Source organism: Arabidopsis lyrata, assembly GCF_000004255.2.
Source record: "Arabidopsis lyrata subsp. lyrata unplaced genomic scaffold ARALYscaffold_7, whole genome shotgun sequence".
NCBI classification, from domain to species: domain Eukaryota; kingdom Viridiplantae; phylum Streptophyta; class Magnoliopsida; order Brassicales; family Brassicaceae; genus Arabidopsis; species Arabidopsis lyrata.
This window is the reverse complement of record NW_003302549.1, coordinates 21,396,929-21,405,828: the sequence shown is the minus strand read 5'-3', so window position 1 is coordinate 21,405,828 and position 8,900 is coordinate 21,396,929. Positions and strand designations below refer to the sequence as shown.

The 8,900-nt window shown below is 37.0% G+C and overlaps 3 protein-coding genes across 5 annotated transcripts; all 3 read left to right on the top strand.

The window, feature by feature from the left end:
* The first annotated feature begins 383 nt into the window (after nt 1–383).
* Nucleotides 384–3,040, top strand: LOC9306699 (uncharacterized protein At5g41620). 3 transcript variants are annotated; one of them, XM_021019745.1, is made up of 3 exons: nt 384–918; nt 1,197–1,322; nt 1,398–3,040. In XM_021019745.1, the coding sequence occupies exons 1-3, from the start codon at nt 565–567 to the stop codon at nt 2,769–2,771; spliced, it is 1,854 nt and encodes a 617-aa protein (XP_020875404.1). In that variant the 5' UTR covers nt 384–564; the 3' UTR covers nt 2,772–3,040. The 3 variants fall into 3 exon arrangements, with proteins under 3 accessions (XP_020875404.1, XP_020875406.1, XP_020875405.1); XM_021019747.1 differs by having other exon boundaries at nt 828–918; nt 1,201–1,322; XM_021019746.1 differs by having other exon boundaries at nt 833–918; nt 1,137–1,322.
* A 2,292-nt stretch (nt 3,041–5,332) lies between these two features.
* Nucleotides 5,333–7,412, top strand: LOC9306698 (putative F-box/LRR-repeat protein At5g41630). The gene is given in 4 exon segments (XM_021016393.1): nt 5,333–6,372; nt 6,528–6,677; nt 6,679–6,842; nt 6,844–7,412. Coding segments are annotated over 4 exon segments (1,641 nt in total). The 5' UTR covers nt 5,333–5,370; the 3' UTR covers nt 7,169–7,412.
* An 80-nt stretch (nt 7,413–7,492) lies between these two features.
* LOC9306697 lies at nt 7,493–8,800 on the top strand. The gene is made up of 4 exons (XM_021016397.1): nt 7,493–7,742; nt 7,914–7,968; nt 8,113–8,190; nt 8,287–8,800. Exons 1-4 carry the CDS (start codon nt 7,579–7,581, stop codon nt 8,341–8,343), a joined length of 354 nt encoding a protein of 117 aa, XP_020872056.1. The 5' UTR covers nt 7,493–7,578; the 3' UTR covers nt 8,344–8,800.
* Nucleotides 8,801–8,900: the final 100 nt, after the last annotated feature.

Below are 8,900 nucleotides of genomic sequence, written 5' to 3'. Positions count from 1 at the left end.
TGTTTAGCATAAAGACATATATTCCTTGTTCAATTTGCGGATTTGTATTTTTCCACTTATGTTATTATGCCATTAAGAGATGTTACTGATCGGAATGTGTGTCAAAGCTTTAGTGTCTTTGACACACTAGAAAGAAACACCGCCTCGTGGTCTTGGAACTTGAATGGATTAGGCTTTATTCACAAATACAAAGGAGGAAAATGTCACAATACAAACACACAAAGCCAAAAAGTACCAAGTTACGGTACTGTCGCCTGTCGGAATATTACAGCATACCCAAGATCCCAGATTTCCACGTGTTAAAACAGTATTTTATTTATCTCAAGTTAGTGACATAATTAACAGTGACAGTGACATGACTCAAACAAACTGATTGTAGCCATTGGAGAGGAAAAAATCCTTTAAACGGAAACAAAAAAATCTTTTAATAAGAAACCCCACATGAAAAGTATCCAACGTTCAAATTACAGGTGAAACAAATTCACAAGAAAATTTGAGAGATTTTTCAATTGAATTAAAGAAAAAAAAAAGGTGGAAACTTTATTGCTTTTAGGCCATAAAAAGATGGAAAGTAAAGTAAGAGGAGAAGAAGAAGAGAGACAGAAAGTGGAAAGATTGGTGGAAAAGTTAAAGAATCATATTAATAATCGATCTTCAACTCCGGCGCACATTAGCTTCGTCCCTAACTCAATCGTTGTTTCCTCTAGAAAACTCGCTGCTGCTTTCTGGGAGTTTCATCAATACCACTACCAAGAAGATTGCTCTTACCTCTCCTCTGCTTCTGCTAGAATGCACCGTGGGGCGAATGGTTTCGCCGGAGCTAGTAACCGCCGACAACGTCACGGCAAAGCGGTGGCGGTTAAGGAGAATGGTCTTGACCTTTCTCAATTCCTTCGAGATCCTTCTCCTGATCATCAGGTCTCTCTCTAGGCTTTTTTTTTTTTCCCGACTATGGATCGATTCATTCATTAGCTCTGATGCTGTATCAATCGGTTTATGATTATGGGTTTTGCTAAAGTTTGGATTTTGAAAAGTGGGTCTTGATGAAAATTGTGAGATTTTTGTTCTTCTGGCTTTAGTCTAGATTTACTCTGTTCTTGAATCTTAACACAATGTGATTGTTGCTGATGTTGCAGTTAGAGGTTATGGTTCTTTTTTCTGATCAATGACGCGGTTTGGTTTTGGCATTGTCTCAGCCAGATAGTGCGGGAAGTCTAAGGAGGCAGATTGGTCAAATGTTGATAAAGCATCATCAATCAATCGAACGAAACAATCACGCGCTTCAGCCTGTATCTCCTGCTAGTTACGGAAGCTCTCTCGAGGTTCAAACAATTGAATATTTGATTGTGTTTTGGAGATTTGTTTGTATTTTTACTTACGGATTTACGGTTTTGCAGGTTACGACATACAACAAAGCGGTAACTCCAAGTAGTTCATTGGATTTCCGAGGAAGAGCGTCTAGAGAACCTCATTACAATCTCAAGACATCAACCGAACTTCTTAAAGTATTGAACCGTATTTGGAGCCTTGAGGAGCAGCATGTCTCCAATATCTCTTTGATAAAGGCTTTGAAAACCGAGGTGGCTCATTCTCGTGTTCGAATCAAGGAGCTTCTTAGGTACCAGCAAGCCGATAGACACGAGCTAGACGGTGTGGTGAAGCAACTCGCTGAAGAAAAGTTGTTGAGGAAGAATAAGGAAGTCGAGCGGATGAGCTCTGCTGTTCAGTCTGTGAGGAAAGAGCTGGAAGATGAGCGGAAGCTTAGAAAACGTTCTGAGAGTTTGCATAGGAAATTGGCACGAGAGCTCTCGGAAGTGAAGTCTTCGTTGTCTAACTGTGTCAAGGAGCTTGAGAGAGGGGCTAAATCAAATAAGATGATGGAGCTACTCTGCGATGAGTTTGCCAAAGGGATCAAGAGTTACGAAGAGGAGATTCACGGTTTAAAGAAGAAGAATCTTGATAAGGATTGGGAGGGTCGAGGTGGAGGAGATCAGTTGGTTCTTCATATTGCGGAATCTTGGCTTGACGAAAGGATGCAGATGAGATTAGAAGGTGGAGATACATTGAATGGTAACAACAGATCAGTGTTGGATAAGCTCGAGGTTGAGATAGAGACATTTCTTCAGGAGAAGCGGAATGAAATACCGAGAAACCGCCGGAATTCACTTGAATCTGTCCCGTTCAACGCCTTGAGTGCACCACCGCGGGATGTAGACTGTGAAGAAGACTCTGGAGGAAGCGATTCGAATTGCTTTGAGCTCAAGAAAGCTGCAGAGTCTCATGGAGACGAAACTAAGAAACCAAACCAACTTAACAAAGACAGTTTGATTGATGAAAAGGCGAAAAGCCCGTCGAGTTTTCAAGTTAACTTTGAGGATCAAATGGCGTGGGCAATATCGAGTAACGGAAAGAAGAAAACCGCCCGAGCTATTGAAGACGAAGAAGAAGAAGATGTAAAGCCTGAGAACAGCAACAACATTAAGAAACCAGAAGATGAGTGTGCTACTACGAACAAGAACGATGTAATGGGGGAAATGATTCGAACACACAGAAGGTTATTGTCCGAAACTCGTGAAATCGATGAAGCGTCTTGCAATTTCCCATCTTCTAGAAGACAAGCAAGTCCAGTTCGACAATGGATTTCAAGAACAGTGGCACCTGGTCTTCTAGGCTCGTCGGATATTGCGATAGCTCATGGAGTAAAGGATAATACTTTGAAAACTAAGCTCGCAAAGAGTTCAAAGTCGCGTCTTCGGTTATTCAAAGGCTAATCCATCCAGAGTGGTTCGGTCGAAAACGAGAGTTCTTGTTGGATACACACAGATCCCTGAATTTCATTCATATTCATGTTCTTTGTAAATCAAACACATCTATATATTTGTATAATTAATTATAATCGATTGCAAGTTTTTGGATTATTTAATAAGCCAAGGTGAAGTCTGTTTTTTTTTTTCTGTTGGTCTGTTGGAGAGCGGAATATTTGAAACTGCGACGTTTAGAATTGAGGCCCAGTGAGGCCCAATAGTAATTGTTTCAACGTATTTACTATCTCTCATTCCATAAATTACTTTTTTTTTTTTTTTTTCATCCGAACTTAATTAACGTTCAAAAGAACCATTCATTGGGAATGTTATTTACATATGTGACATAAAGCAATTCTGTACGCACTTTTCGTATCAGATTATCCGCTTTTACGACTACGAGAAACTAAAGATAAAGAGAAGGTTAGAAATTCTTCCTTGTCACTCTGAAATTCCTTCAAATACACTGAAAACGCCGGTTATTCGGTTGAGGAAGACACCATCTTTACTAGGTTTGAACCGTCTGTTAAGAACGTTACCTCTTGATTATCTGCATTAATCATACACTTCATCACCCAAAGAAGGGCCTCGACTTCTGCATTTAGTGGAAATAGATTTCTATGGAGGTTGGCAGCTCATATGGTTGGCGGTTCTCCACTTGATGATGTACAAAACTATCCTGGACCGGAGAACTTATCACTTTCTTTCCATGATCCATCCACAAAACAACGATATCAAGAATAATTCAATTCAAGTGAAGCATCCCTCACTCGAGATCGAGTCACCGATAGAACCTTGATTTTCATTAATAAGCTCTATTTGAGCTGATTGCAACAATTCTGCCTCTTTTTTCGCTAACTGTAGTACCTCTAACGGGTCATTGTCTATACTTTCAAATAATTTTTCATTCCTTGCTTTCCAAATATGCAAGATAATCCATGGGAAAGCTGATGAATCGAATTCCGAAGGTATTCTCCGAAATAAGTGATCCAAATTAATAAAAATAGAGTCCGTGGGAAAATTCCCCATGACCGTAGGAATCTGTGAAAGCGCCCAAATCTGCCGTGCCGGATGGTATTGAAAGAGTGTGTGATTGATCGTTTCCTCTGATGCGCCACATCGCACACATTCTGTGTCACAATCAATTCCTCTTTTCCGCAAATTTTTCCGTAACCAGTACTCAATCCGCTAAAATCCATAAATTACTATCTCAATAAATCAATAATGTACAATAATCCGGATCAATTTATATACACATAAATTAATCAATTTAGAAAAATGAGCATTTTTTAAAAAGGGTTTCAAAGAGCGGTCAATTCTAACAATTTCTTTAAAATATTTACCTACAATAGATATTTTGAAATAAAACAAATGTTATTTACAACTTTACTTTATTTTAAATCATTTATGCTCGTCAACTTTATTTACAAACAAATTGTTTGGGCTCTATCTCGCTTGCTGTGAAAGTTCTCGTAGCAAAATAATCGCCAGCCCAAAATATTTCTTACCATTTAATTCATATGAGTTAGTTTTAGACTATTTTGAGATTTAATTTTATAATAAAACACTTTTGATTTAGAAATTTATATAGATTTTAACATATTTTTACAAGATTTATGATGAACTTTAATTAAAATATTTTACTTTTAACATCTTTTGAGCTACTTTTCTAGTTTCTATGTGAGATATTGTTTAAAATAAAAATGGTTAGTGTTAAGTTATTTGCCAATTTTATTAAACCAAATCATTTACTAAATTTTCCAGTCAACGCTAAATAATTCTTGGGAAAGATTTATTACATTTAGGAAATAAATCTACTAGACCCCCTTAAAATTAAAAAAATATTGCTTTCCTTATGTTAATATATATCTCTCCTAATTCCAAAACATAATCTTAAATATATTAGCTCCGCCTCTTATTTTTTACTGTCCTTATCTTGCAAAAAAAACAAACAACGACATGACGACGGCCTTCGAGAAAACCAGAAAATAATCTCGAGACGAGATATCAGTGTTTTACTCAAAAAAGTGAAACTCTAATATCATTGAACTCCTTCAATTTCTCAAAATTTGTGTTCGTTTATTGTGGATAACGGTAGGCACGAATTTGATACCCTGAAATTTTGGGATATTCGGATCAGGATCCGTTGGATCCGTGAACATCCTCAAGTATCCGGATCCTCAAAAAAGAGAGGTTACAAATACTACAATAATAATATTTAATATTTCATTTTTTAAAGTTAAATTAAAAATAAAATAAAATATAAATATTATATAAATATATCAAAATAGTTTTTTTAAAAATTACTGTAGACATTTTTATTATGTTCGTTTTTAAAATGTTCACCAACTGCTGTAAAAAAAAATGATCACTAACTTTTCAATATAGTTTATTTTTGTGATATTTTAAACAAATATAATATTTTTATAAATTATATATAAATCTTGCAAACTCAATTTTATTTTTGCTCAAACGATACTAAATTTTACGAAAAAATGATAAATCCATTTTATGCTCACGGCATGGACGAAAGTTTTATAGATGAAAGTGTTGATCTTTGTATCAGAAAATGAAGTCGAAAAAGAAGGATTTCGGTGGTGGTAGAGATATAATCAGTGAATTACCAGACGAACTGATATGTCACATCTTATCATTCCTTCCAACTAAAGAAGCTGCTTCAACTAGTGTTCTCGCCAAAAGATGGAAGCCTTTGCTTCGGTATGTACCCAGTCTTGACTTTGGTAACTCTTTGTGTTTCCCTCCTGCAAAGACTTACGAAGAAAAGAGAACGAATGCTAGAAGTTTTATGCGGTTCGTGGATGGGGTGTTGGCTTTGCAAGGGAATGCTCGGATTAACAGATTCCACTTTAAGGGTGAAGATATTATCGATGAAATGTGGGTGCTGGATTGGATACAAAATGTGGTGAAACGTCATGTATCAGATATTCGTCTATACGTCTCTTCCTTTTGGGATGGTTTTGACTCGAGTTTTTATCCTCTGCCTCGAGAGATTTTTGTGAGCCAAACACTGGTTACGCTAATAATAAATTTTGAAGGTGGCGTCAACATTAGTGTGGAAGGAGCTGTTTCTCTTCCGAAGCTCAAGACTCTCCATCTTCATTATTTCAAGATAGAAATGAGTACGTTTAACAAGCTTCTTTCTGGTTGTCACGCACTCGAAGAATTAATGCTGCTTAATTTGGTGTGGGATAAGTCTTCGGAACCTGAACCTTGCTTTGCGACGTCCCTGTCTATCCCAACCCTCAAGAGACTAGAGTATTGTCGTTATGAAAGAGATGATGAGGCTAAAGATAAGGTTTCATTGTCATTTGATAGTCCAAATGTGGTCTACCTAGAATATTTTGATTGTGTTGCGGATAGGTATCAACAAGTGAGTTTTGATTCGCTTGTTGAAGCTAGACTAGGACTTCGACTGACATATGATCAGGTCCATAACCAATGGTTGGAACCAGAATATTATTTCTCATCCAAGGAAAAGAGTAATGTAACAAAGCTTCTCACCGGAATATGCAATGTCAAGATCCTCTACTTGTCTGATGAAACTCTTGAGGTCAGTCCAATATTTCTCCTAATCTTTTGTTAATTGCTACTCAAAAAAGCAAAAGAAGAAGAAACAAAACAACCTGTATATTGATTAATTAGTCTTGTTTCTGTTATTAAAGCAAATGGTTAAAGGCTTGACTTGATTTGGTTTTGGTCTTTCAGGTACTTGGTTGCTGCCTTGATACAATACCGGTATTCAACAACCTCATTGAGTTAACTATTGAGACTAGACCAGATATAGAATGGAAATCATTGCCAGCTATACTCTATAGTTGTCCAAATCTAGTAACCCTTGTTTTCGAGGTACTATACATACACAATCCTTTAAATCAACCCTACCATGTTTTTCAAAACACACTTAGATTATGAAACTGTTTCCTTTATGTTTCAGGGAATCCATCACATATATTCATATAGATGTGAGGACGAAGACGGGTGCTTATGCAGATATCCTACTGATTTTGGGGGGGGGAGTAGTCGCTCGTGCTTGCCTATCATCAAGTCCGGTCAAGGTTCTAAAGATATTGAACTTTGGTAAAATTTGTTATGTGGACAGTGAAGACGATGATGAAGATGAGGAATTTGTTTATTGCTTAAGGGATCAGATAGAGCATGTCGAACACTTCATAGAGAAGATGCCGAATCTTGAGCAAGTGATATTGCACTACTATACATCAAATGATGAAGATTTGATGATGAAAGTGTTCAAGAAACTTGAGAACCTTCCAAGAGTAGCTTCAGCCAACTGCAAAATCCAACTAATCTCGGATAACCTCAGCTTATCATCTAATGCGTCCGACTAAATGGAGTCATTGTCTTTAGAAGATCCTTGTAAAGACAATGACTCAATCCTATGATCATCTTTAAAGACTCTTTTCTTTTCTTGTTTTGGTTTTAGATCTAAACTCTTGTTTTACTTCCCTTAATGACTTGTGTTTAATGTTTCTCCATTTTCTTCTTATGATCTCATCTTGTGTTTCTCTCTCTCTCTTCTGCTATATTAATTATGTTAAGAAAATTAGCACTAGCTCACTGTTCTCTTCTTGAAATGGATCACAGTTTGTTGATGATAATAATGAGTTAACGTTGGTGATACTGAAACGGCAGCGTTTAAAGTTGGGCCCAAATGAAGCCCAATAATGTGTATTGGGCTAATTTTTTTTTGTAAAGTGTTTTATTTATTTCACACTCGTTCGTCTTCGTCTAGAGAGAGATGGCAACGGCGTCGTTTAGGTGGATTCTGCAGCTTCACAGAGACGTACCAAAAGCTGCTCGATTCTATGCGCAAGGTCTCGACTTCTCCGTCAATGTCGTCACTTTACGCTGGGCTGAGCTCCATTCTGGTCCTCTCAAGCTAGCTCTTATGCAATCTCCTAGGTTTTATTTCCTTCTTTGTTCCATTGTTACTCAATGCACACAAACTGTTTGATCATTTGCCTCAATGAAAACTTTTCTGAGTTCATTCCTTTAAAATAAATTTTGGATTTGGGTTTTTGTGTTACGCTGTTTGTCTCTGAGAAGACGTCTCAAAGACTTTCTTTTTCGCAGCGATCATGTTGCTGAGAAGGGATACTCATCGCTTCTATCGTTCACAGTCACAGACATTCATGGCCGGCCCAGACCTAAAGCCCATCAAGCAGGTGCTTTAGGCATCAGATTATATTTTAATTTTAAGGGGCATCATTTGTTAGAAAAAGTCTTGTAGTTCAGTGGTTATTGTCTCATCTATCAGCAAGAGGCTGCAGACATTAATACAACAGTGACCAAACTTATGGCTTTGGGAGCAGAATTAGATGGCACTATCAAGTATGAGATACATGGAAAGGTAAAAATTTCTTATGAAGATGTTCAAGTTTCATTTAGGAGTTACCTTCTGAAATGGGATTTGAAGAACTTTTGTGCTTGTTTTTTGTTTAACTAGGTTGCGGCTATGAGATGCCCTGATGGTTACATGTTAGGGCTTTATGAGGCTGCATAAGCATATGGATAGAAATAGAATTGAAGCCTGAAAGAAAACCAATTCTGCATAGAATAGGTTTTGTTTTAAGAAATCATATTCATAAGCTCTTTGAAGCTTTTGTTTACTTCTAAGAAACCAAAGCCACTATTAGAGAAGTTGAGAAAGGTGAAACTTTGAGGCCCAAGAGACCAACCGCCTGTCCCGCATTTGGTTTATAGGATGCGGCTATGAAGTTTATTGAGTTGGACATTGTACCATGAACTGGGGATCCTAAACTCATCTCATGGTTGATAAAGATTTGTTATTTTCTGCCTCGCTTGATCGATTACAGAGAAATTATGATTCTATGTCCTATGTCGTTACGATAGGGACCAAAGAGACTAATAGGCAACTTTTACATGCCACTCAAATTTTCTTTGTGGGAGTTTTGTTTATAAATTGGTTCATGTTCAAGTTGCTCTTCACATTGTTTCTCTAGTAAGCTTTTCTCAAGTCAATTTTGTCCTTCATTATATATAATATCCTGAAAGTGACAAATTCATTTCTACACAATGCTTTGAAATTGACAAGATCCA